This window comes from Phascolarctos cinereus, unplaced genomic scaffold (genome assembly GCF_003287225.1).
Source record: "Phascolarctos cinereus isolate Bilbo 61053 unplaced genomic scaffold, phaCin_HiC Scaffold_726;HRSCAF=1367, whole genome shotgun sequence".
In the NCBI taxonomy this organism is placed as follows: Eukaryota; Metazoa; Chordata; class Mammalia; order Diprotodontia; family Phascolarctidae; genus Phascolarctos; species Phascolarctos cinereus.
The window spans coordinates 344,019,166-344,046,748 of record NW_027556098.1 but is presented as its reverse complement, the minus strand read 5'-3'; the positions used below and the strand labels follow the sequence as shown (position 1 = coordinate 344,046,748).

The 27,583-nt window shown below is 38.5% G+C and overlaps 1 protein-coding gene across 1 annotated transcript; it reads right to left on the bottom strand.

Moving 5' to 3' along the window:
* Positions 1 to 388: 388 nt before the first annotated feature.
* On the bottom strand, positions 389 to 27,260 carry PROSER1 (proline and serine rich 1). Its single transcript, XM_020969945.2, is given in 14 exon segments — positions 389 to 1,829; positions 2,278 to 2,428; positions 2,841 to 4,509; positions 4,512 to 4,598; positions 5,286 to 5,327; positions 7,297 to 7,392; positions 7,771 to 7,849; positions 8,718 to 8,801; positions 9,965 to 10,075; positions 10,568 to 10,661; positions 11,990 to 12,084; positions 15,658 to 15,726; positions 18,091 to 18,156; positions 26,410 to 27,260. Coding segments are annotated over 14 exon segments (2,811 nt in total). The 5' UTR covers positions 26,455 to 27,260; the 3' UTR covers positions 389 to 1,706.
* Positions 27,261 to 27,583: the final 323 nt, after the last annotated feature.

The following is a 27,583-nucleotide window of genomic DNA, read 5'->3' as shown; positions in this document are numbered from 1 at the left end:
AGTAATTGAGAAAAGATGGGATTCAAAAGCAGTTCTCCACCCCTTACTCTTGTCTTGTTAAATAGTTATATAACTATAGTTTCATATTCTGGTGTCTAAAAGGTGAATAACTTATGATATAAGCACACCCCTCTTTTAACTGTTCAAAATTTAATAATTTCATTTTTATACTGAAGTGATTACTTAAATTTATGCTCAACAGTATGAACTTAAAAGTATTAATTCAATTCAGATAGGCAATACATTATTCAGAACATTACATAGTAATTTTTTATAGACCATCTAACATGCAGCATAAAACAAAGTGTTTCACTTACCCAATCCATTTAAGTATCCAAACATTTATTCAAGTATTTTTTTAAACTAGAAAAAAAGTAATCACTAAAAATTTTGTGCCATGTCTGTAAACTTTATTTTAAAAACTGTGTTAAAAACTAATCATACAGGAATATTTTTATTAATAGGCTTAAAAAGTCTGTTCCCCCATTAAAGGAAAATACATTAGCAACATCTTCCATCAGAGACCATCTTTAAAAAAGTAAAACCTCTAGGTGCTGAAATGTTCTACAGTAGATTTTCTACAGTTCACACTTGTAAATCACAGGATTGGAGACCATTCTCTCTACTGTTTTTCTTTAAAATCTGGTAGAGAGACGGCTATCTTAAACAAATGACTTTCAATCATGTGTTACACTACCACAGGTACTTTATTTTTAAAATAGAGTGTACACTGCATTTCACTAACAAAGGAAATCTTTTCTATAGGTTGCTATACCATTTTTTTCGGTATTTAAGCACAATGTCTTCCAAAGAGAAATACTAAATCCCACAACTGTAAACATTCACCAAAGATTTCCAGTACAATGAACAACAGAGATGGCTTGGATGCCAGTCAATTGTTCCTATGTGTACAAATGCTGTCACCACTATTGTTAAGAAACATATCCTGAAGGCAAATTATTACAGATTCAGCTGTATTTCTGTAAGAAAGCATGCCTGGAAGTATAATTTTACTCAAAATACCTGAAATAGTCAGTCTAATGACCAGAATAAGCACCATTTTTCTAGTTACTCCTTGCCCAAAATATATTTTTCAGTTTAGTTCAGCAGTATGTGCAAGACATTTCATATTAGTATTTTAAAACTATTGGGGGCAGGGATAAGAATGGGGAGGGAAAGGTGTCAGGAAGGAGTCTCAAGTCCCCTTTGTGTATACATTCTGAGTTCCTATTGCTGCTAATAGGAACTACTCATGCATACTAAGGGGGAAAACCCTAAGGGCCACATGCAACCTTTAATCCCTAGGCACTACTATTACTGATGTCAAGAGAAATCACAGGCAGATTTAAGGCTGTATTCGGTTGTAAAGAATCCAATCTCCTCTTTACCATTCTTTCTATACAGACCACACATACCAAAATTTCACAGGATGGAAGCTGATAAATGCAGAACATTTTTGTAATATTGTTTCCCATATGGTTTGTCAGTCCTATTTACATGGGAAAGTATCGGCGCTTAAAACTGCTATAAAGAAAAACTGCAGCCACAATTTAACTCTGAGGGACTATAATTTCCCCAGAGTAATCCTTATTTTCATTTTCTGACTTCTTCTTAACTTTCTCTTCTGCCAGGGTGTTCACCACAGTTCTTAAACAATTTTGGTCTTGTTCCAAAGGAGGAAAAAAAAAAACACTTAAAATCTATATTCACTGCCACCCACTTTGGGAAAGTCCAGTCTGCAATGAAAAGGGGGTTCCTGGTGCTGACGGATAACTAGGAAATCCATCAGGCTGCGTCGGATAGCTCTCCAAAGCTGAAGCTGAATGTACCTAAAACAAAGGGTAAGAATTCATTTAAGAAGCCATTCCAGCTAACTGCTAACAGCAGTTTTTAGCAAATATACAAAAACTATAGTGAGGAAAAAACAATAAAACAGAAAAACGTTCAGCTAAGACAAACTTTAACTACTTAAAATCTTTTAAAGAATGTGTCAGCTCCACAAAAAACAAAAATCTAGTTTATTGATCCAAATGTTCTTTAAAAAAAAACCAACACAGAACAGGAAAAATAATCAAGTTAACATCGTCAACACCATGTCACCATTTTAGGGAGGGCAGTATGATTTTAAAGTTTGAGGAATGAGATCAACTACAATTTCGGTAGAAGAACAGTGATAATAAAACACAGGAAAATAGCTTTTACTGCCAAATGTCAGGACTTCATACTTGGCACTAAACTGTCACCATTCTGAGGTATTCACAGCTATGACTGGTTTACCTGCTGTAAGAGGACTGACTGGGCAGCTGCATTGTGCTGCAGTTCCTGCAAGGAAGACTGTGAGGGGTTCTGAGAAAAGCCAGGTATTCCTGGGAGTGACAAAAGTCCAGGAAAAACAGAATTTCCAGCTGCTTGAAGTCCAGACGACAATCTGTAACAAGTCAATTAGGAAAAGTTCATGCACAAGAGTAGAGTAAATGTCTACACGCTGGACTTCCTACAGTTGTCAAATGTATTTCATATAAATATTAAACTTTATCATACTTTCTGATTTTCCTGAATTCAACAAACCACAACACTGAGATCTAATTAGCAAGTTTTCAAATGTGAAATTACGAATGCACTTATTTTCTCCTACGTTTACCATGCCAAGTGTGCTTCAAGAAGGCTGTTCAGAAACCATTTCTGATTATATACGGTACATAGTAAGCTCACAAAAAATGAATACCACTGGGTATTTTACTTTAACTTCCACCCAACAGAGGTTATTGAAAATTACTTTTTTTTAAGGTACACTAGGTTAAAAATGAAGACTTCTACTCCATTTCAGAAAGAAAACATACCCAGCTTGTGCAACAAGTGCTGAGTTGAAATTGGAACTAAATGCGGATGCAAATCCTGGCAAGACTGGAGCTGGTGAGGGAGCTGTAGCAGTCGCTGGCAACGGTGCAACTGCTGCTACTGTAGATGACGCCTGGAACCCCGGGAAAGAAGGGAGTGCAGGAGTAACTGTTGGAGTGCTGGAGACAGGGAAGCCGTGGTAGGATGGGTTTGAAGACGGTAGAGGTCCTTGAGGAACAGAGAAAAGGGACGGGACAGCAGCAGACAAGTTGAGGGGAAATGGTGCTGCCGAGACAGGGGCTGAGGCTGTAAGCCCTGCGATCACAGCTGCAGTAGAACTGGGATGAGGGACTGATGTGGAGGAAGCAGTAGTAGGAGGAGTGGCTATTAATGACCCCGGAAGAGATACAGAAGGATTAAGTGCGGGGTTACCAGCTAGAGGAAAGTTATTGGTCAGAGAAGTGAAAGGAGGAAGAGCAGTAAACACAGGAGCAATTGGTGTGGAAGAACCATGAGGGGTCAAGGAGAGAGGCGCAGAACCATTTAGGGGAGTACTCAAGGAGGAGAGGCCTGATAATGTTGGATTAAGGCAAGTGGATAAACTAACCGGCACTGAAGCTGCTGCTGAAGTAAATGCACGACCTAAAGCTGCTGACAGGCCTAAAGTGCTATGAGACGGAGTAGCAGGATGGGGTGGGCCTTTGAAAGCTGAAGGTGTGGGGCTTGTGGGCTCAGTTTTTACCATGATAGGAATACTTGTAACAACAGGGGTAGCTGGAATCTGCAGTTCTGTATTACCTGGGTGGGAGCCATGCAAAAGAGAAGCTGAGGAACCACAGCTAACTGGTAGTGCTATTGACGATGATGCAGGTATGGCTAAAGGAGACTGTGCTGGCAAGGAAGGGGGAGTGGAAGTTGGATTGGCCACAGAAGGTGATGAAAGACCCGGGAACATGGCCATGCCTGGAGTGGCAGACCTTTGGGGTGTAGGTGGAGCTGATGGCGTATAGCACTTGTTAATGGATGAAGCAGGAGAATCAGAGTTTTGATTAGTGAGAGAAGACAATGATGCCAAAGCAGAAGAGTTGAGTGAAGTTGTATCATTTGATGTCAGAAATCCTTTCAAGACCGACAGAATAGGATTATTCAACCCAGGAAGACTGGTAGCAGGCCCACCAGCAATTACAGAGGGGGCTGGGCTAGATACCACTTGGGGAGTAGGTGTTAAGGACAAAGGAAGCCCTGCAAAAACTGATGACAATGGAGCAGGATTAAGGTTATTAGCAGAAACAGCTGTAGAAGTAGCAGGAAAAGGGAGGCTGTTAAAAGGAGCAGGAGCAGGAGCAGAAGCAAATGCTTCACTGGGAACAGGAGGAGCACAGGGTGCAGCAGAACCCTGTGGGGCAGGAAGAGCAGCAGCTGTAAGACCTGACATGGGAGTCAGGCCAGAAAAAACTGTGGGGATAGTAGCTGAAGTTGTACTATGTACAGATGTAACAGGAACTGTTGGCAGTGAAAGGGTTTTGATGACAGTTGATGTTGGGATTGATGACTGAGGTGTATGGTTCGATGAAGAGGCTTGCCCTGGGAACACAGGAAGGACAGGAGTGGACGAGTTCATTCCAGAAATGACTGGAGTTGCTGGTGCTGATGGATGATTTACTGCCTTCCTGGAGATGGGGTAGGGACTGGAGTAGCAACAGGTGTTGAAGGATTAGAACAATGAGGAGAAAAAAGCTGACTTGAGTGGGAAGAAAATGCTGTAAAGAAATAAAGGACGAGCATTAGCATCACAGTGAAATTTAAGATGCATTTTTTTAAAGAAATAAATGACAACTTAAAATCTAGAACTGGTGAGATTTTTTTTTTGCACATGAACACAAAAATCTCTCTCTTACACACACACAGTCTTTAATATACTATGATCACAGAGAGGCAATATAATACAGTTGGAAATACACTGAACTCCTGGAGTAGGAACTTTTGGGCTCAAGTCAGAGCATGGGACCCTGCTCAAATCACTTCATCTCCCTGAGCACTTCACATCAATGACTGTAAAAAAAAATGACTCCTGTACTACTTATTTCAGAGTCCCTGTGAGAAAAAGACAGCAAATTTATTAATTTTGTTTGGTGGGGGTAGGCATCCTTGATGAGTAGGTCCTGGAGCTGTGATTCCATTTAAATAAGAAACTCTAACAGAGTAGAAACTACCTCCACTAATACGACCAATAATTCATCTGTCTTAGAATTGCTTGGGGGCACTAAGAGATTAAGTCACTTGTCCACAGTCACCTAGGCAGGCCTTGAACTCAGGTCTTCCTGTTTCAAGGTCAGGGCTCTGGCCACTATATCATACTGCTTCTCTTTAGAGTCAGTGAATAAAAATTAGCAGGATACAATAGGAAGAAACATAGTTGTTATCCTCTCAGTAAATCTGACACTTACTTGGATTTTGGGGTTTTGATGGATTAGAAAGCTCTTCATTTTCTGCAGAGAAAAAAAAATATAAAATGATTTTAAGGTCCCACAGAACTGTTTTTCCCAATCGATTAGAGATGAGAGTCACATGAGTGTATAATAAGGTCTATGGATTGTTCCTTAGGGAAGTCATTCAGCTATCTCATAGTAAGGGAACTTCAGATTCTCAGAGTAAGAAGTGAGGACAAGGGTCATCTAGTCTGCACTGTTCTCCACTGCTGTTAAACTCACTATAACATAACCAGAGTTTTCTCAATCCACAGAAGGATATGCTTCAGGTATTAATAACAAAATGGTAGAAACAGAATTATATTTGAGATCCACTGTTCAACACCACATCTTTATTCTTCACTGCCAAAATTGTACAGGGCCCTAAAAATCCAGATGGAAAGGACTTAGGAAAGTTTGCTGGGACAGGCTAATTTCTCCTGTAGCTCTAAATCTATGATCTAATTTCTTAGGAGCTTAGGGAGGCTCCCTTTCCCTGGACCATTTCCTTTTCTTGATGCTGAGCCAATTAACTTATGAAAGTTAACTTTTGAAAACCCAAGATTCCTATCACAAATACCATGTGTCCAAATTATTCACAACTGTTAAAACAAAATGAAACAAAACAAAAACATGGGAAAAGTGACTCTGAAGGCAGTTTTGTGTGGAGGAGTCAGGAAGAACTGGGTTCAAACTGAAGACCCAGAAAAGAAAGTTCTTGCCATCAAAGTCCTCAGCACTGTCAAATTATTTAACATTAGAAACTGATATAATTTTATGAATGGAAATGACAATAGAAGAAGAGGCATTCCCATTTGCTTTACTGTTGAACCCTAAGGATCATGGGACCTTTCCATTTGATTTGCAGCTGACACTTTCCATATGTGTTGTCTCCCCACAAGAATGTGAGTTCCTTGACAGTAGGAATTTGTATCCCTGGCACTTCACACAGTGCTTTACATATAATAAGAATTTAATGAATATATGCTTTTCCATTCATACATTCATTCACATCCACTTCAGACACTTAACAGCTGTGTTACCCTGGTTAAGTAACTGAACTCTTCAGTGCCTCAGCTTCCTTATCTATAAAATAACAGGGCTGGACTGATTGATGGTCTCTGGGACCTTTTCAGATCTCACCCATGCCCAGCAGATGGCAATGCAGGTTAAAGCTTGCTTGGTGAGCTCAGTTTGATTTAGATCATCAACCACTGTTTTTGGTCTCAGTGACCCAGGACTGAGGGAAGGGCCCCTCTGCTCTGGCTCCTGTGACTCTGCACAGTCTCATACCTGAGCATTTCTCAGCATTCATCCAGCTGTAGCCCTGCTGCCTACCACAACTGAATCTTTCTAGTGACTGCTCCAATAGTCCCCATAGTGTGGCATTATGGAAAACTGTAGTTTTCTATGTCAATATGCCACCAATTCACCTTATCTATGTTGTCCTATATTTTAATTTATGTTATTCAACATTTCCCCATGACATTTAAAGTATTGCTGCCAGGTACCAGGCAATGAGTGTAACACCTCTGCTCTACCCTCTGTCACTGCACCTCATCCACAAGGACAGCATTAGAAGCATCAGATGCTCTAGAGAAATTCTCAGCACATTCTCTCTCTCCAGCATGCCTCATCCACCAGACTGATAACTCTGCCCAATCTGGAAATGGGATTAGTCTGGTATCATCTGTTCTTGATAAAGCCATGCTGAAACTTAGTGACCACCTTTCTGTGTCACTTTTTTATTCTTCACATTATCTTCTGGCCTCTTATGTTTCCATCTTAGTACTATAATATTGTCACCAATCTCCTGACTTCCCAAAAGAATTACTGTGGGGGAATAAACTCTGTTTCAAAGATATTCAAAAATGAACTGTTTTAAAGTACTTCAAATCATAAGGCTACACTATTTAACTGTATAAATCAAAAATAATTTTGTGGATAAAAGAAATGATCTAAGGTTAAGATCTAAATAAGACTCCTTTACCTGTTGCTACTGGATTAGGAGTATATGGAGGTGGAGGTGGGACTCCTGGAGCTATGACATTAGCCAGTGGTACCAAACCTGCATTGTTGTAAGCACCTAAAACATAAATACATGAGGAAATAGATTTTGTTTCAAAGTACATAACTTGGTGTTATTTAATTTCACTCACAATATTACCTGACTTGCTTCCAATAGTGTTATGGTCAGAGCTGACAGGACATTTTATATAATGGAAAAAATATGAACACTCTAAAATAAACAACAACTGCTTCCAGTTGGTATGGTAAAATACAGTAGCTGATGTGAGAAAAAAAACTCATTAAGACACTTATGGTAATTTTCAAGAGTACATACCAGATTTTCAATTTTTCCTAATCTTCAAGAGTACATACTTCCAGTAAACTCAATAAATTAAACATTTAACAAATGAAACAGTATATGCACACAAAATCAAATTAGAATCAAACATCTTACTTGGTGCAATAGTTGCATGAGGTCGGCAGGGGGGTATAGGATATGGAACAGGTTTATGTGGATTGTACGTTGCAGGAGCCTGGATAAAAATAAAATAATTTCAGCAACAATAGTAACAGAAAATCGAATATGCACTACAGCTAAAAATCTGTTCAAATAAACTTAAAAGTCTCCCAGCTTGCATACCAGATCCCACATGGCACTTTTCCCTATCCATCTACCCAGTGGTAGTGATGCCTATTCAGTATCAATGGTGTAGATTTCAGTTTTAATCCTAAATTGCAGTCACTTAATTCACATATCCTCAAACAAGTCATTTAACTTAGTGATTCTTAAAAAGTGAAATACCACATGTCAACCTCCTAACCATTAAGTCATTGAAGACATTGATAGCTCCATAATGCTTTTTATAGTTCTTTGAAAAAGTCCTATGACAGAACCAGGAAGACAATATATACGATGATTACAACAATGTAAATAGGAAGAAAAAGGAAAAAAACTGTAATTATACTGTTCAAACCTTATTTCCTCCCCCCCTTCTCTCCCCCCAAAGAGAAGATGCATCTTCCTCTTTTTCTTTGCAGAGGAGGCTTTTGGTATGCAACACAGCACACAACGTCTGACTTGGTTATGTGTTGGTTAGTGCAGGTGAATGGAATGGCCTGTTTACGTCCCCCTTTTCATTAACTGCTAGAAAGGAACACTTCCTGGGGACAGGAAGAGGAGGGACATATTTGGAAAGGAAGATGACAAAAAACAAATTCTATCAACTCTTTTTAAAAAAGAAATAATAAACAATGACAATCTAATACTCAGATGCAAAAAATGAAATTGATATCCAACACTAATGACAGATTTTTCACAGCTAATTAATGATTATTTGACAATAGTATTCTTGTATCTCAAGAATCCTAAGAATATAACTATATTTTCCATTCCATACATACTGGTTTACATGGGCCAAGTATCCGTGCAGCTATTCCTTTGCCTTCATTTGTACAATCTTCACCATCCTTTCTGACAGGGAATCCCTATAAAAAGGAAAATTAGTTATTCCAGATTATAATATTCTATACATAGAAGGTCGTATAGTAGTAAAATGAAAAGTATAGTATATGGTAATGGTGGTATAGTAAAAGAAAAACAATATTGGCCTGGGAGTCAGAAAATCTGAGTTCAAGTCTTATCTCTGACACTGACCTAGAAATCACAAGCCTGGTGCGATTACATGCAAAGAACTTTTTTTGGCTTATCTACAAAATAATATTAGATTTAGAGTCAAGGAGCTGGATCTGACTAACTATGTGATCATCAGCACGTCTCCTTTAAGTTCTTGGGAGCTCACTTTTTTCTATAAACTGAGGGTCACATATCCATTTTATCAACTATAAGTCACTATGGTTTCTGAATACAGCTTCATTCAACAAAAAGAAATAATTCTTTTTTCTGAAATACTTCAGGATTTCTTGTTTAGCTGTACGTCTTCTTTCAACCAACAGACTATACACAGCTCCTCTAGGAAAGGATTTTCAACAGCTGTTGTAGCAGAAAAATTCAATACCCTGTTAGCCAATATGAGTTATCAACAGTGTTCTGAATTACAGCCAGTCCTTCATGGCTCTGCTTGTATCTCACCTCCTTCAAGAAGCTTTCCCTAATTCCCCTCACTATCAGTGCTCTCTGAAACTTAAAATTACTTTATGTATCAGAAAATGGCCTCTCAAATATATTTCTTAAAAATACTATTAGTCATCTGGCCTCAGACTCTTACTAGCTGTGTGACTCTGGACAAGTCACTTAACTGCTTGCTTCAGTTTCCTCATCTGTAAAATGAGTTAGAGAAGGAACTGGCAAACTACTCCAGTATCTCTGCCAAGAAAACCCCAAATGGAGTCATAAAAAGTTGGACACGACTGAAATGACTGAACAACAACAATTAGTTTCTAAGATCTATGAAAAACAGGAGATTGAGAGAAGACAGTGGTAGGTTAGCAGAGGGAAATCAGTTAATTCCAGGTCTGAATTACCACAAATTCTGTACTAGGATGCACGTTAATAATGAACTTGCAATTCTGATGACAATAGAATCTCCTTCGTATACACATTTTTCCACCACACATTTTCTTTACAAATTATAATTATTTTAAACTTGTTATTTATCCACAAGAGCATCATGTACTCATAGTTTGCTTACTGGGAAAGTTCCATTTATCTGACTGGGTTTCCCTTTAGGATATGGGTTGCCAGGAATCATTCCACAAGAAGATATCATGGCATGAGGAGCTTTACAACCTCCCTTTAAAGCCTGCAATAAAATCAAAAGGAAAATAAAAATGAAACTCTGGAAACCCCCACCTTCTTATGAAACAATTAGTACCTGAATATGGGATACACCAACATTTAAATAAACTTACTAATAAATGGCATAATAGTCCAACTTCCTAAAAGAATGGAAGGAGATAAGACACTGATGTCTCATAATTAAGAGAACAGAGCACCAAACATAAGCTGCATGATGACATTTGGGATTCTGCTGAAGAAACATCTACTTATTTGATTATTAAATTGTTTTTTCATAATCACTAAGAAATGACAAAGTGACAGCATGGTAACATTGGGAAGGATCCTTCTTTGTGAGCCTCAGTCACCCATAAGATCGGGGGACTGGGAGAGTAGATGATCTCTCAGATCCCTTTTAGGCCTGAAATTCTAGGACTCTATTATATTGCTTCTCAGAACTCTAAGTTAAATCCAAAAAGATGTGCACTTGTTTAAATAAAATCCTCTATAAAATTACCTGCTCAAGAATTCTCCTACACCGCTTCTTTTCAGACATGTTGATCCTAAAAAGATCTTCAATAAGGCGATAATTCTGTGCATCAATAATGTTCCTACCAAGAAAATAAAATTAATTCATTTATGTTATTTGAAGCTCTAAATATACCATACTATGGGAATTAACAATCTTTCTTCAGAGAGGTAAAACTCTTTTTTATATGCCATTGGGGAGAAATACGATTGAATATGTATATATTATATACAAATATATATATATATATATATATACACACACATATACATGTGTGTGTATGTTAGAGTGAGAGAGAGAGAGCAAGCGATCCAACTTAAAAAGCTTTATTTTATGATGACTACAAAATGTAGGTTTGCATAGATATAACCAACTGAATGAAAAAAGTAGAGTAACTACTCTCCACTCTTTCACAGAGGTGTGTGTGGGGGGTGCACAGATGTGAACACTATATACTGTCAAGTTTTTTTTTAAATGTATTGCTTAGTTTTACTGATTTTTTTCCCTTCTTTTAATTTTTTTTTTAATTGGAGATGGTTTTCTGGATTAGAGAAGGGAGAAGTCTACAGGGGGAAATTTAGCAATGTAAAAACAAAAGATAACAATAAAATTTTATTTTTAAGATGTAGTAACAGGTGATGCTGCATTTCTATCAATTCCTATCTCTTCTATGGCATTCCATGTCCATGGTTTACAAAGTGCTTTTCCTACATCTCAGCTTAAAAGAACTCTTAAAGTTCTTTATTATTTCCTCAGTGAAGGGGCAGACCTAAAATTGGCAAGTGTCTAGGACCTTAAAGAAATCATAAATCCAAAAAATTGAGTTTTGCATTCTTTCTTCTTTGACAGAAAACCTTATTTTTAAGATGGTAAAATGAAACGGTCCAGACAAAGTGGTACTGGGGGTCAGGTGACCAAAGCTGGAATCTTGGCTCTGCACTATACTACCTGAGTGACTTTGAGCAAATCACTTAATTTTTCTGGTCTTCAGTTTCCTCTTCTCTAAAATGAGGGGGCTGAATCAGATGGCAAACTCTTTATTATCCTATGAACTCAATATGTAATAGAATGAAGCAGTCATATTCTTTTAGCACAGTATTCGGGGAAGTAGTAGCATGCAGTAATAAGAATTCAAAAGGAAAGACTGATAAAATGTAGACAAGAACAATGTCAATTTCACAATCCAGCTTTGTGGTCTCAACTTGGGGATTTAACATGGAAAGGGTTCTATAATAAGTACAATGGCTTTTCTCAGAAGGAAGTAAAATAAAATCATGATTCTTTCTTACCAAACATCATTTAGTACTATTTAAAATTCATGAACATTAAAAGAAACATTTACTAACTTCCTTAATAGGCTGTTGAAATCTTTTCATCTGAAACAAAAAAAGGACACAAAGAATTACTCACGAAGCCAACAGTTCAAGAGCAACCAGCTTATCTTTGCTGAAGGTAAAGCAGTTGAGGATGTTGACCACTTTCACTGCAGGGAGAGCCACCATTTTCTAGTAACAGAAATAAGAAAATAGGTAACAGACAAGTCATGGCATTTATTCCCCTGCCTCTGGTCCCTTCAGAGTGGCACAGGTACTAACTGTGACTCTGGGCAAATCACGTCTGCCTCTGAGTGTTTCAGTTTCCTCATCTGTAAAATAAGGAGTTGGACCAGACAACTTCTAAACTTCTTTCCATCCCTGGCTCTTTGATACTATGATGTCGCCTTACCATCCCATGTTATTACTTTTGTTATGGTTAAAGTCAATATCAACTTAATCAAAATGCCATTCCTGTGAAAAACAAACCAGACTTGGTTGGGCATATTAATGTAACACCAGAAGGTCAAAATAAAGGTTTAAAAAAATCTAAAGTTGCAAGTCCTTTATGTCAGAAGCTGAAGAGCTAAATCAGACTAACACAGAAACTTCAACCACTTGCATGACTCTAGTACCAGCTCCACTGTTGGTTCCCTGTCTCCATTTTAACCGATAAACTTACCTACATTTCCCTCAGGGTTAAAGAGAAAGTCATTGCATTAAGGGGTCAAGACACCTAGGTTTTCAGTGTCAGTCTAACTAAGTAGCTGTATGAGAGCAGGCAAGTCGTTTCACTACTAAGGGACGCTGGTTTCTATACATAAGATGAGGAGGGGGGTGAGAGGGCGAAGGGAATAGATTGTCTTCTGTTTTAGCGTATGAGCTTTGTAATCAACAAACTGTGTTATCTAGGAAAGCTATCTATTCTCTGACACTCAGCATTTTAAACTGTCAAGTGAAAATGACTTCATTAACTCCCTAAGATTTCTTGCAGCTCTGAAAATACAGTTCTATATACATAAAAGAAATCTAAAACAAAAAAAAGGGGGGGGGCAGCCAGGTGGTGCTGTGCATAAAGCACTACCCCAGGAGTCAGGAAGACCTGAGTTCAAATCTGGCCTTAGACACATAACACTTATTAGCTGTGTGACTCTGGGCAAGTCACTTAACCCCAACTGTCTTGCCAAAAAAAAAAAAAAAAAAAAAGAAGAAAGAAATCAAGAACCACTGCAGGTTGTCAACTTTAAATATATCATTATAATGATGTGCTATAATTAATACATAACATAATTAACACATTATCTTATGTAACATTATATTATGTGTTATATACATCAATAAATATAAGTTTAAGAATTGAGTATCTCCATAGGCCTACCACCTGACTATTTAATAATAGGGGAAAACCCCAAGAAACAGCCCTACAGGAAGTCATTTGAGTCACTCTGCAAAAGATTTCTTTAGAGCAAGAGTTCTTAACCTGGGATTCACCAGTCTTGTGGTACCTCTCCATCTTCTATGATCTTTCAAATATCACTGTCACTTCTGCCAGTTCTTTCAGGATCTGAACACACAGTTCACCTGGGTCAAATGACTTATATTTCATCAAGGGGAGCAAAGTGTGCTTTTACTTATTTTAGGTATCAACTGATGGTTAGCCATTTTTGTTCTCTAATTTCCACTGTAAAAGACATTCCCCTCTGCAGAGAAAATGTAAACAAAATAGGTATTGTGCAGTTCTTCCATCTCTCTGTTATTATTTATCCCACCCACTCCAAGCAAATGTCCTATTCCTTCTCAGATCCTCCCTGCACTACCAATAACACCCACATATCTGTATGTTGTCCTTAGTTTCCCTTGCCAGCCTCAGCTCATTTGAGGATAGAGCACTCTTGACTCTTTTTATAGGACCATACTACGCCCTTATATTTATTTTTTACTTAACCTTCCTTCCATCTTCTATACATTTCTTTTAAAAATCTAAGTTGGTTGGTAACTTTACTGTGTATTCACATAGGTCTCAAGATAAATCCAATTTTTAACCCTACTGGAATTGTCATATTCAGAACATCTTTGAGCATCTTCAATCTCTCCTTATACATTCTGAATCGCCTTGATACATTTTAATGCAAAAGGATGCCACTTCTTTCCTCAGAACTTTTTTTTTTTGGTGAGGCAACTGGGGTTAAGTGACTTGCCCAGGGTCACACAGCTAGTGAGTGTTATGTGTCTGAGTCTGGATCTGAAATTTGAACTCAGGACCTCCTGACTCCAGGACCAGTGCTTTACCCACTGTGCCACCTAGCTGCCCCTCTCAGAACCTTTTGATAGAATAAACTGTAGATGGAATTTCCATCATTTCTGCCCCAGTTAAGTAAGGTCCAGAATAGAATTTCCCCTTGTTAGTTCTGTAACGTTTTGAAGCATGAAATTATCCCTAAGGGTAAATCAAGAAGTTATGAGATGTTATGCTTTTCACGGAGAATTCCAGAAGATGTCTAGAACTACCATATCATGCCTCAGGGCCAGGCTTGTGATCCATTTCCTAAACTCCTCATCTATTCTCCTTCAGTCCAAGTGGTCCAGTGACCTGCCTTAGTCTGTAGTACACTCCAGTGACCACATCATTTTGATATCTCTCTGCTCTGACCTGTACCCTAATACTTCCCATCACTCTCTCTCTCTCTTTTTTGAATTCTCACATGAATATCCCTTATTACTATACCATTCTATTCCACCTATCAGTTTCTTTTACCCAACCCATTTCTTTTTGAGGAACGTCCATCTAGAGCCACAGTCCAGTCATGGGCCTCATGCCACCAAAATGCAATGATACTCAAAGGCCAAACGTGTTCGCTGGCACTAGCTGTCCTCTTGTTTAATCCTGGGCTGTGCAGGTTTTACCACTGGCTCCTCGCTTGGATTGGTTTTACTTCTGGGTGTTTTAGTTGCTATTTTTTTCACTTCTTTGTGATCTGCTCTCTAGTATCCATCAGTGGGGGCATACATAGGCATTCTTCTCATGCCCTTGTCCTTTTCAGTTTACAGCTCTTTTGATTAAATTAGCAACATAGCTGTCATATACACTCTGCTTAGTCTTTGTTAGGGGTGCTCCATTCTTTGCTAGAAATCTGTCAACCCTAGACTGTAAGCTGTGAGACAGAATCCAAATCAGTACAGTGGCAACACCGCCTCCCACAGGCAGCTAAACGAGATGATGGTCAGGTTCCTTTCCTGCTCTTGAATGTGACATGAGAGAAGGCAATGGTGGACTTGAAGTCAGAGGGCAAAATTTAAGTAGAGACTGTTCCACTGTTAGCTATGGAGTCTCAGGGAATTTACCATACTTTTTGGAGCTTCAGTTTCCTCATCCATATAATGAGGGTACTGGACCAGATGGCCGTTAACATACTTTTCAAGTCTAGTGATATGATTCTAAGATTTCATGTAGTTTATATATAAGTTTATATAATAATATTATATGTAGTTTATATAACATCTATCTATCTATCTATCTATCTATCTATCTATCTATCTATCTATCTATCTATCTATCTATCAAATCTGTGTCCTTCTGAATAATTGCCAGCTTTTTCAAAATAGGAATCAAACAAATTTAAAGTTATCTTGCCTGATACACAAATTTTCAAACTGGCTGGAATACAAAAACCAATGAAATAACTGGACAAGATAGTATAACAAAGAAGAAATCTGAGTCATATGTTCTAAGAAAAGAAAAGAAAAGAGGGCAAAGTGCACACTTACATGTTGCAATGCTTTCACTGCCTTCAGCTGGGGTTCAGCCCAAGAAAAGTATCTCAGTAATTCAACTACCTGAAAAAAAGGATAATTTTACTCATATGGGTCTGAAGCAAATCAACTATCTTTGAAAGTATTTTCTGGGTGAGTTTTATGACTATTTCTACACCATTTCTACTGTTTGCCCCAGAGTCAGACTAGAATCATGGTCAAGGTTCCAGAGTTCAATTAAGGTATAAATAAAGTATAGGATATATCAGAAAGTTCTTAATTCCAAAAGAAAAATGGTTATTACTATGATGCAATATTAGCCATATGAATGCAAAGACATTTTAGTTGATAATGATTTAATAGGAAAACTGCATATAAACATTAAATACTGGTTAAAAAAAGTTTTAGTCAAAGACTAAAGATAAAGAGACTTTGGAAAAAAAGACACTGGAATCAATGGTCTGGTTCAAGAGCCACAATTCGAACTAATGAAATAAACTATATGGCATAATACTAAGGTCTATTTCCCCAAAAGCACAAGCAACAGGTTATTTCTCAAAAAAAAAAAGGGTTGGGGGGGAGAAAAGCACCACAGATTATTTTTGGGGGGGGGAGGAAGGGTGGGATTATACATACCACTTGGAGCAGAAAGAGGGGAAAAAGCTCTTTGTGATACCAATGTTGAAAATGGGTTCATTATCAAATCAGGATAGTTTAAATAAATTTAAATCAATAGAGACCAGTGCAATATCATTACTGTCACTGAGGCAGTGCTAGGTGGCACAGGGCAGATAAGAGTGCTAGAGCTAGACCTGGAGTCAGGAAGACCTGAGGTCAAATACAACCTCAGACACTCACTAGCCTATGTGACCTTGGGCAAGTTATCTACATTAGTTTCCTCAACTGTAAGATAAGGATAATAATAGCACCTACCTCCCAGGGTTGTAAAGCACTTGGCACAGTGCCTTGCATAGTAGGCGCTCAGTAAATGGTTGTTCTCTTCCCTTCGCTCATCACATTACCTAATCCAGACTCCCCTTCCCCTTTTACTTCTCTGTAGCCAACAACTATGTTGATAACTAGTTCAACTGGAACAATGCTGAAACGGTCAAAAATCTGGATCCTAATCTTAATTTGACAACTGACTATTTGTATGACTTCACAACACAATCTGGTTTCTCTGCATCTCATTTTCTTGTACAGTATTATCCTACTCTTATCAGCCACTTGGGGAAAGACCTTGAACAAATCAAATTAGTGAAGCATTTTTTGCTCCTTGGAAGAAGGCACTCTATAAATGAGATTATAAACATGCATTCTTCTAGGTACTTGGATGGTAAGAATGCATACATACACCTTTTTAAAAGGTCACGTTGTCAGTACAGTAAAAGCCATCATCTGGAACCTGACTAATCAGAACACTATATAACCTAGCATCTTAATAAAAATCTTCTATCTTGTAAACTACTCAGCTAGTGTTAGCACACTTTGAAAAAAGTCAGATAATAGTCAATTGTCTTTTGATGACAGCTAAACAGAATACACCTATATGGGAAAACAGAGAACTTTAAAAAACTCTACATCTATAAAAAGTAGAAAGCTTTTCTGAAAGACTTTAAAAAATAAAGTCTTGTTAGAAAAGAAAGAAGTTTGTAAAGGACATTCTGCTAAGAAGAAACTGGACAACCTATTAAAGCAATAAGGTTTGGCTACGAAATTGAAGAATTACCAATCTAAGGTTGACCCAGAATTACTAAAGAGAATAAATCTTGAAATTGAAATCAGTTCTTTTCCTCTAACTTCCCACACATCCCTACCCCCCCCCCCAAATCCCTAAACTGAAGTTCTCATAGGTTTAAAGTTCAAAGGTAAGGAGCAGAAAATATTAAAAATTCTTGAGAAATGCTAGAAAAACAAGTTAAGTTTTAACATTTGCTACCCCTGGAATACCTTTTCTGAACTCAATCTATACTTCTCTACTGCTTCCCAGAGATGTTCCTTTGCTAAGCAAATCAGAGGCTATTTCAGATTTGTATTTCTATTAGTGTCCTAGGCATGATTACTCTAACAAATACTTTCTAATTGACCAACATAACCCCTAGGTATTTCCAGATAATTTCTGCCACCTGTGCACCTCCCTCAAGTAATAAACCTGATGTCTGTGATTAAATTATGTTATTAGGCTTAAAAATATTAGATTAACCCTGGGAATTCATAGAAGTCATCTCTCTTATTGTGTCTATTCTAGAAGTCAGTTTCAATATCAGAAATTATGCTACATCTATTATGGCACCTCCCAACAAGATGGAAAGAATTTTAAAGGTCTTAAATAAACACAGCAGTAAATGAACCAGGGGCTCAAGTAATCTGAGGCATTAAGATCTTTTACATAATACTGTCATGAAAACAGTTTCAATGCTAAAAACAAACAAAAAAACTGAACGCTACCTGTTCACTAGAGAAGTATCCATGCACATATTCAATTGCTTTTAGTTTGTATTCTGTCAAAACAGCCTAAAAAAAAAACACACACACACACACAGAGTTCTGTTAAATACGTAAATAGCACAAATAATTATAAGCATCCATGAAAATTGTCCTGTAAAACACCATCAAGTACTCCTTGGTATCACTAAGCAGCAGGATAGAAACTCTAGAGTTGGTAGGTCATATAACAGTAACAATAACAATAATAACAATAACAACTAGCATGTATATAGTGCTTTTAAAGTTTGCAAAGTACTTCACAAATATTTCTCATTTAATCTTCACAATGACCCTGCAAAGTAAGTGCTGTTGTCACCCCCATTTTACAATTGAGGAAACTGAGGCAAACAGAGTTATGAAATTATTTGCCAGGGTCACACAACTAGTGAGTATCAGAGCAAGAAAGATTTGTGCCGAAATTTTCCTGACACCAGTTCTAGTGCTCTAAGTACTGCACCAGCTGGCAGCCTGATTTGTACCTGTACAAGAATCCCCCACGTACGACCACCCTGACAGGTGTGGTTCAACAGCCTCAGTCTGAAAACATTTAGTGGCACGGAACCCACCACCTCCTGCAGCAGACCTTTTTGCTTTTTGATAGCTGTGACAGGAAACATATAATTATATCTAGCTGAAATCACCTTGCTGACACTTCTACCCACTTCTTATTCCACCACAAAAGCCCCTTCTTATTTCTATACCTATTCCCTAGGCTTGCCAGGATTGCCCATTAGAACCCAGGATCTCTCTCAAATTCTGATATGACCTTTACAAATCAAAACAGAACCATCTGAGTTTATGCATATTCTAAGAATTTGAATACAAATAGCCTCTGATTAACAATGAAGATCTGTAAAACATTTGTCTGAAGCTTGGAATGCAAATTCCCACTTTAAAATAGTAGGGGGTGGATGTTACAGAGTTTTAAAAGGCTTCTACTGACTAGCCTAGGAAACCAGAAATCATGTTTTAAATGGTTATGGTAAAATGAACTTTGAATTAACAATCACTAAAATGTCAAAATGTTTTGTTTGTGAGAGTGTTTTGTACCTTTTAGAAAACCAGTCTATCCTACCTTAGCAAATAGCATAAATACTATTAGTAAATATTTATTTCTAACTACAAACAATTGCGCCATTAGAAGTTTCCTAGAAATACAGATGGAAGCTCTAGGAAGGGGCAGAATTATGGACATAAATAGAGGTATCAGCTTGGGCAAAGAGATGGGTCACATATTCTCAGTCACCGAAGGGAAGCATTAAAAAGAATGGGGGGGGGAGAGGCAGGAAACTAGAGTAGTTCTGAGGATAATTTAATTAAACGATTATTCTGCATTCTTCAGTATCCTGTCAGTCAACAGTAGCATTCCAAACATGGATTTTTCTACACTGCACACTCATTCAAGCACTCACACCAATCTACTACTTGGCCAGTTTCAATCCACTTTTCTATTCAACTTTAAATTAAGTTTATTAATCAGATGTGGAAGACAGCATCCATTTCAATTTCAAGAATTTGAGTCAATGTCTTCTGAGGAGGCCATATTCCCTACAAAATCTTTATCATTTTCATTGAACACTTCCCTCCTCAAAAAAGCATGTTACATTTTTTTTACAAAAAAGCCTTCCTCAACATATAACAGAATTATTCCATGCCCAAGCAACATTAAATAGAGCATATGTAATATTATGTGATTTTGAGATCCTGAATGGGTATCTATGATAGATCAACAAGTTATAAGCAGGAATGCTATACAAAACACACACAAATATGTATTTTTTTAAAAGCACATACCATACTATGAAAAAAATCTTTTAAAAATTACTATAGGCTTGGGTTTTCATGTTTTAAGACAGCATGGTATAGTGGAAATTGGAGTTAGTGATTGGGTTTGAATCCTAGCTTGCTACTTTTATTTGTGACCTGTGATAAAATTAATCACATCACTGTAGTTTCTTTACCTGTAAAACAAAGACACTAGACTAGGTTTTCTTTAATGTCTCTGCTCAGTGTCCAACAACCCAAAATATCGTTAGGAGTAGGAAGAACTTGAAGATATCAGTTAGTAAAATTAAGAAAGCCATTCTTTTTCGAGGAAGTAGGAGTCTGAATAAATTTTCTGGGGTAAATCATAATAATTTTATTAAGGTGGTTTCCTATAAAGAGAGCTATAGAGAAAAAGGAGGAGGAAATAAAAATGACAAACTGGATGATACAGAAGATTGTAGAAACCTGTATCAGGGATATGTAAGAGCCTGTTAAGATTTTCTAGGTGACAGTAAGAGGTAGAGGTGATATGATCATCACTTATAGCAAAAGTATTGGCTGAACCCAGACCTGAATCATTAATTACAAACACTGGCCCCAGGAATTAAAAGAACTTAAATCACTAGCCAAAGAAGAACTATGATTACTTTGTTTCTAAGATAAGTACACTTAGGAATTCACATCTTTTTTATTGTTTATGATCCAGTTTTAAAAATTTGAATCATATGCAAAAAAAGGTAATTAACTCCCTAAACATTTTAGACACAAAAACAAGAGTTCATAGCTACTTTACTTCTCATGCCTTTAGCCTAAAAGAGCTGGAAGAGAGAGATCAAAGATCATCTGGTCCAATCTGTACTTAAACAGGAATCCTTCAAACATTTCTAACAAATGGTCATCCAGACTCCACTCCAATACGGATAGGGAACTCAATACCTCCTAAAACCGCTCATTTTAATTTCACAAATATTTAGTTACTGTCAGGACTGTTTCAGCCGCCCTCCCTATTAAATGTGAAGGAATATAGCCCAAATCATTATCTTCAAGTAGCTTCCTTAAGACACGTTTATTAACACAAGATTTAAACAGTTCAAGATAAAAAAATTTCACAGGACTACAACTACTAACTACTACTGGAGTTCAAAGAGTAAAATCTACAGAGGATGGCATGACTGGCGAAGACAGTAGTGATGGATGGGTAGGGTTTAGATAGACATACAAGAGAAGGGGTAGAGGGAAGGGCAATGAGAAAAAAAAAGGGCAACATGGAGGTAGAGACATCATAATTCTGCTAGAACCTAGCTACGAAATTTGTTTCATTTAGTTTTTATTACTTTCATTACAGTTATCTCAGAGTTTCTCTCCTATCCCTGACCCTGACCCCCACCCCCACCTTCTGAAGGTTGTGAAATAGTTCTGAGCCATTGTAAGGGAGAACTAGTATCAGAAGCGTCCACAGGAGTATGTGGGCAGAAAATAACTGTTATCCACTGAGTTATTATAGGAGATGGATGTGTTAACAGAACATTACCACCAAAGTATGACAGGACTTGAGAAACTGGTATTATTACCTTCTTTTGGAGGGAAGAGAAACAAATCTTCTAGCTGGGTTCTAGTTCCAGGAGTTATTAACTGTGTAATCCTTACCTTCTCTACGCTTTAATTTCCTCAGCTGCAAAATGATGGACTTGGAGTAGACACTCAGGTCCCTTCCAGTTCTAAAATTCTATAGTTACTTTTGACTATGAAATGTCCTTCATTATTTGCCAAGTGAAGATTTTACCATAAGATTTCATGATGTTTGACCAGCTTAGGACTTTCCTGCTGCTGACTTTTCAAAAGAAGGAACTGCAGTATAAACTCTAAGTCCTCATCTTTACACACAATAGAATAATGTCCTGATGACAGACACTGAAAGACCTTAAACTTCCCAGAAAAACTTCCCATCAAAATCTAGGTATCTTAGAGTCTATCTTTGCCTAGTCTTTCATTTTAGAGATAAGAAAAGTACCAGAATAGTGAAGTGACATCTTTAGCTGCTGTCCAAGACTAGAATCCACACCTACAAACTTCTAGTCCAGTTTCTTTCTACCATCACCATTCCATACCTTCAAGAGCTAATTTTTTCCAATTTCTCATATTTAAATGGAAATCCATTCTAAGTATTATGTTCAGATTTTGTACGGGGGAAGAATAACCTATATTGGGAAAACATCTAAAAATTTAGTGCTCTACTAGTAAAGGGTAGAGTTATACAGACAGGAATTTTCATTTAAGTTCATATTTCCTTAATATATTTGGTAGTTAAAATATTTAAACTATAAAACATAAAGTATATAGTAATGTTAAGGTGGGTTAATCTGTGTGTCTCTGTCGCTCAAAGTATCACTGCCCACTGAAGAGTTCAAGGTACATTAGTAGTAAGGTTGGATAGGAAAGCAGAACAAGGTTTACATTCACTGTTGGGGGCCAAGAATCCTCATTCCTTCTTCGAGTGATTTTTCCAAAGAGATACTTTTCAGTTATTTAATTTCATGGGGAAGCTGAAAACATAATACATAATCACTAACTTGCCTCATCTAGAAAGAAATACAGGAACATCTCACTAGTGAGTAACAAGACTTCACTAAGGCCACTTGATTTTATCTCCTTCTGAGCCCATAGCATGGGAGTCTATGTCATTTTCCAATTATATAGCCCAGGGGTGGGGAACCTGTGGCCTGCTAGATCCTTGGGTAGGGCCTTTTGACTGAGTCTAAGTTTTACAGAACAAATCCTTTCAATAAGGGGATTTGTTCTGTGAAGTTTGGATTGAGTCAAAGGGCCACCGGCACTTGAGGACCTGGAGGGCCACATGTGGCCTCAATGCCACAGGCTGCTCACCCCTGGTGCAGTCCCACTACAGGGTGTAGAGGTGGTACAGTGAATAGAGCACTGGGCAGAAAGCTCTTCTTCATGAGTTCAAATCTGGCCTCAGATACTTATTTGTCAGCTGTGTCTCTGGACAAGTCACTTAACCCTGTTTGCCTCAGTTTCCTCATCTGTAAAACGAGCTGGAGAAGAAAACGGCAAACCACTTCTAGTATCTCTGCCAAGAAAATCCAAAATAGGGTCATGAAGAGTTGAACATGATTTAAACGACTAAACCACAAAAGTCCCTCTAAATCTACTTATTATACTAAGTTTCTAACAGTTCTCAATGTTCCTGAAGTTATTTTGTAAAACATCTGTTCGAAATTCAGAATTTCCCCACTGTACCAATGTTATATCAAAATAGCAACTGACATCCATGGTTTTAAATGGTTTGAAAACTCTTTAAAGGCTTTAAGTATTTTACATACCTTATCTCATTTTTATCTTAACAACCCTATAAAGTATTTACAATCCCTATTTTACATATGAAGAAACTGAGACTCAAGTGTGCTTAAGTGAGGTGCCCATACTCACTGCGACTAGGTGTATGAAGCAGGATTCAAACTCAGGTGTTCAACTCAAAATCCCAGACCTGTTTCACTGTTGAATAATGTTAGGCTACCTTACAAAAGTCTATGAAAGCCACGATGATGTTGAAGTTGGGTACTAGCCTGCCTTCTGGCTCCTTAGCAACAAAAAACACGGAAAAATTTGTCTTGATTTGTTTTCATCTCCCTGACTGTATACCCTCTGTTGTTGCCCCAGGTTCCCAGAGCCTTAAGAGATTTACAGATCTGGAGTGAGAAGGGAAATCAGAGTCCATTTTACCCCAAGCTCCTCATTTAGAAAGGACACTAAACTCCAGGCTGGTAAAGCAGCTTCTCCAAATTCAAACAGTAAGCTTCAGAAAAGGGATTTGAAGGTAGATCTTCTGACTCCTTACTACTTCTAAGTCCCTCTTTACTTAAATCCCTCATTCCACCAGCCTGATTCCCCCAAAGTGCTTTTCAAACCAAATACCGCAAACAAAACTCCCATTTTCTTTAGATTCCCTTGAAATCCTTAGCAAAAATCAGCTGTAAAATCTAAATGAATATAGTTTGATTATCTGATAGCCTGTTGCTTGCTTTCATTTGCCAGAGTGGTTCAAGCTGATAGCTCCAATTTTTCACTGCCTTTACCACAAATCCTATCCCTTGTAAGAGCTTAAGCACCTTAAGGACAAGGTCTATCATTTTTTTAGGTTTCAGCACCTACACTGGTCTTAAAGATAGTAGGTATATAAGTGTCTCTTGCATTGAATTTGTTGAATAATACTTCTACTTTGAAAACTCACGATTCTATCTAAAAACCCAAGATTTTTCCTCACAGATCCTACTTCAGCAACAGTTAGGAGCTTCAGCAACGAAGAGGGGAGGAAGAATAAGGATAGATAAGAATGAAACCTTAACATAAACGAATTATTTGTAAAACAACAAACGCGTACAATGCTTTAGGATTTGCTAAGAGCTTCTCACATCTCTCCTGTGAAGTTATTATTCCTATTTTACAGATAAAAAAAACAGACAGGACTTGTGTGACCATGGGCAAGTCACTTAGTCTCAAGATATCAAATCTACCCACCAGATGCCTGCTCATATTTTAAACTCTTGTGTTACTTAAACTATGCATTTGTGCAAAGTCACTCCTCTCCAGTCAGGTTAAACTCTTTGGGGACCCTCTACCCAATAATATTTTCTAACCCCCCAAAACCTCAGGCACCCAAAAATATTTTGATTATAGAACACTTAAAATACATACAATTCTTTCTTTAAAAAAAATCGGAACTTTCCAATACATAAACTTAAAGGTAGTCCAAACATCCATGCTTCAAAGAACAAAACTGATTGGCAATTAGCATATCAATTGTTCATAAAGGAGTACTTCCAAAGAACTTCTTAAGACAGTGAGTTCTAGCTAAACATTTACTTAACCAACTTATTTGAATTACAAATTCTTTTTTCATGGACACTGAGAAAGAGGCAACCTTAGGTCTAATCAACATCAAAATTATCATGGATTCCACATTAGGTGGAATTGAAGTCAATAACCTTTTTACTGTAAACTTATTTTAATTGGTTTCAAACAAAAATTTTATCTCATAAAATAATCTACTCTGCAAATTCAGTGTGACAGACTTGCATAAGAACTATATTTTAAGTACAAATTAGTTTGAAATGAACATGAAAACAGAAGGCAGATCAAAGGATCATCATAAAGTTAGCACTTTATAGTGGTCAAGGAATTTAAAGCCAAAATCATACTTACCAATTAAGCTCTCTTCACTTTAAATCTTTCAGGCCCAAATGTCTCATAAGCTACTCTAAGGAGGCAGCTAGCTGGAGCATAGCTGGACCTCTGGAGGCAAGAAGCCCTGGTCAAATTCTCCCTCTAGCACTTAGTAGCCGGGTTATCCCCAGGCAAGTCACTGGAACTCTGCAAGCCTTAGTTTCCTCATCTGTAAAATGAGGACAATAATAACACCTCACTAAAGTTAGGCATAATTCTAAACAGTCAATTTCAGCAAATTTACCTTGTACCAGCTACGGAAAATATTATAGAAGTTCTTTTTGTAACAAATTGGGATAATTTCAATTAATTCACCTATTTTTTTCCTAAGGAAGTACTGTATTATGTTTTAAAATTATATCTTTCAATGTTTTGTCGTACAAAAAAAATCGTAGTTCCTTCCGGTTTGTGACAAATTGTCAGGTAAAATGCCCTAGAGAAGTAAATTTCTGGAATTTATAATCATTATTCCAATGTTTCAGTAAGCAAAAGTAAACATACTGCTGAAATATGCATTGTTCCAATAAGCTAACCTGGGATACTAACTTTTCCCATTAAACAAGAAACAATTTGTTGGCTTTTTTTTTTCTGGTTTAATAAGCAAACTTGGCTTAATCTTGGAAATGGGAAGAAAGCTGCCTGGATGACAAATGGTATTAAATAGTTTCGTTGCACGAGGACTTTGGGCATCACACTTTGTTAGATAATTACATTTAAGAACTCCCTGACACTAGGTAACTATTAGTTTTGGAGACACTGTCTCCCCAAAGTTTGAGAGCCTCATTGGAAAGGAGATAAGTCGGACTCCTACTCCACTTCCTTTCCTTTCAAACTGAAAAGTACTATTAAACTTTAGATGTCTGTAAGCTCTTGAGATATTTGTTAAATGGGATGGTTCTCGGAGTGGGGGAGGGATACTGGTGACGTAAAATCAGAACATATCAATAACATATACTGTGTATATATGCAAGTCTGCGTACAAGTGCATATGTATATATGTAAGCTTGTGTACACACATGGATGCAATGTATACACATGAACACACACACACACACTTTTTCTTTTAAAGAACTGAAACACATCAGAAGAACCCTGGAACCCCTGCCCCACCTCCCTGATTCAGCAGTCCCAAATGCTTGGTACCCGAGCGTCCTATCTCCCTCCAGCTGGATCCAACCCCTTTCCCGACTGCTTCAAAGGACAATCAATCAAAAAAAAAAAAGTGGCTATTCAATGCACGACTTCAGATCACCAAGGAAGAACGCTTTTTACCTTTCTGATTTCATCCAGCACCGTTTCAAAGGACTTTTTATCCATCTTGACTGGGGTCTAGACGCGGTCAGGTTTGCAACAAAAGCATTCGTCCTCGCGCCGCTCCGTTTTGTTTTATAAAGTAGCTAGGGTTGAGGTATCGGTAAATGACCCCGAAGGTAAGACGGAACTAGAGGATCAGTCAAAGAAGCCTTTAAAAAATAAAAGCTGCCTTAAAAAGCAGAAACTTGGGAGAAGGAAAACAAAACGACAATTCCCTGCAAAGTTTCCCCCAGTTCCAGTGACGTGCAGACACGAAGTGGACGCGGCGGTACCCGGTGAGTGACGAGCAGAGAGCGGGACTCATTCGGTGGAGAGGGGCGCTCGGGGCCCGGGGTAGAAGAGAAGTCGAGCCCGGAGGGGGAGGGGGGCGGCAGCAGCGGCGGCAGCACCTGCGCCAGGGCTGCAGCCCGAGAGGAGGCGAGGCGCCCTGCACCTGTCCCCGCCTCCGCCGCCGCCGGTCCGTGCGCCCGTCACCGCCAGCCCGGCCCCATGGCCGGCCGCGCACCCTCCGCGCTCGCTCGCTCTCGTCCCCTCCCGGCCGGCGCCCTCGGCTCCCCACGCTCCGGACCGCGACGGCGGCAGCGCTGGGGCTCTCTTTGTTACCAGAACCCGCGGCTTCCGGGAGCGGGCAAGGCTGCCGAGCGCCCGGAGAGCCGGATGGAGGGGGAAACCTTCTAGGGCAGGGGGGATCGCGAGCACCGAGCAGCGAGGCCGCGCGAAGCAGCCGGGGATCGGAGGCCGAAGCCCCACCTCTGGGGGAGGATGGGGGGAGGGACCTTCAAAGCCGTGCGTCGCGGCCAAGAAACTCAACTCTCCGCGTCTCCTACACGCGAGGAACAAAACACAGCCGCCCCCCCACTCCCCTTTCGTGGGGCCCTAAGCTGGGCTGGGCTGTCTTCTAAGAATGCCAGAATTCACAAAGAATTAGGTCGGGATTTTAATTTTTCCCTTGCGTCTGCCTACGTGAATTCTAGGCGTTGCCCGCTTTATCGTCCAGATTTGCTAGTGATCTGCCTGATTTTCCACTACAAGCTGAGCAGTATAGAAGGAGAGCGCAGTGAAGGCAGAATCCAGGGCACCCCCAGCGAGGACCCGGGAAAGCCCCTGCTCGGAACAGCAAGAAGGGGTGGAG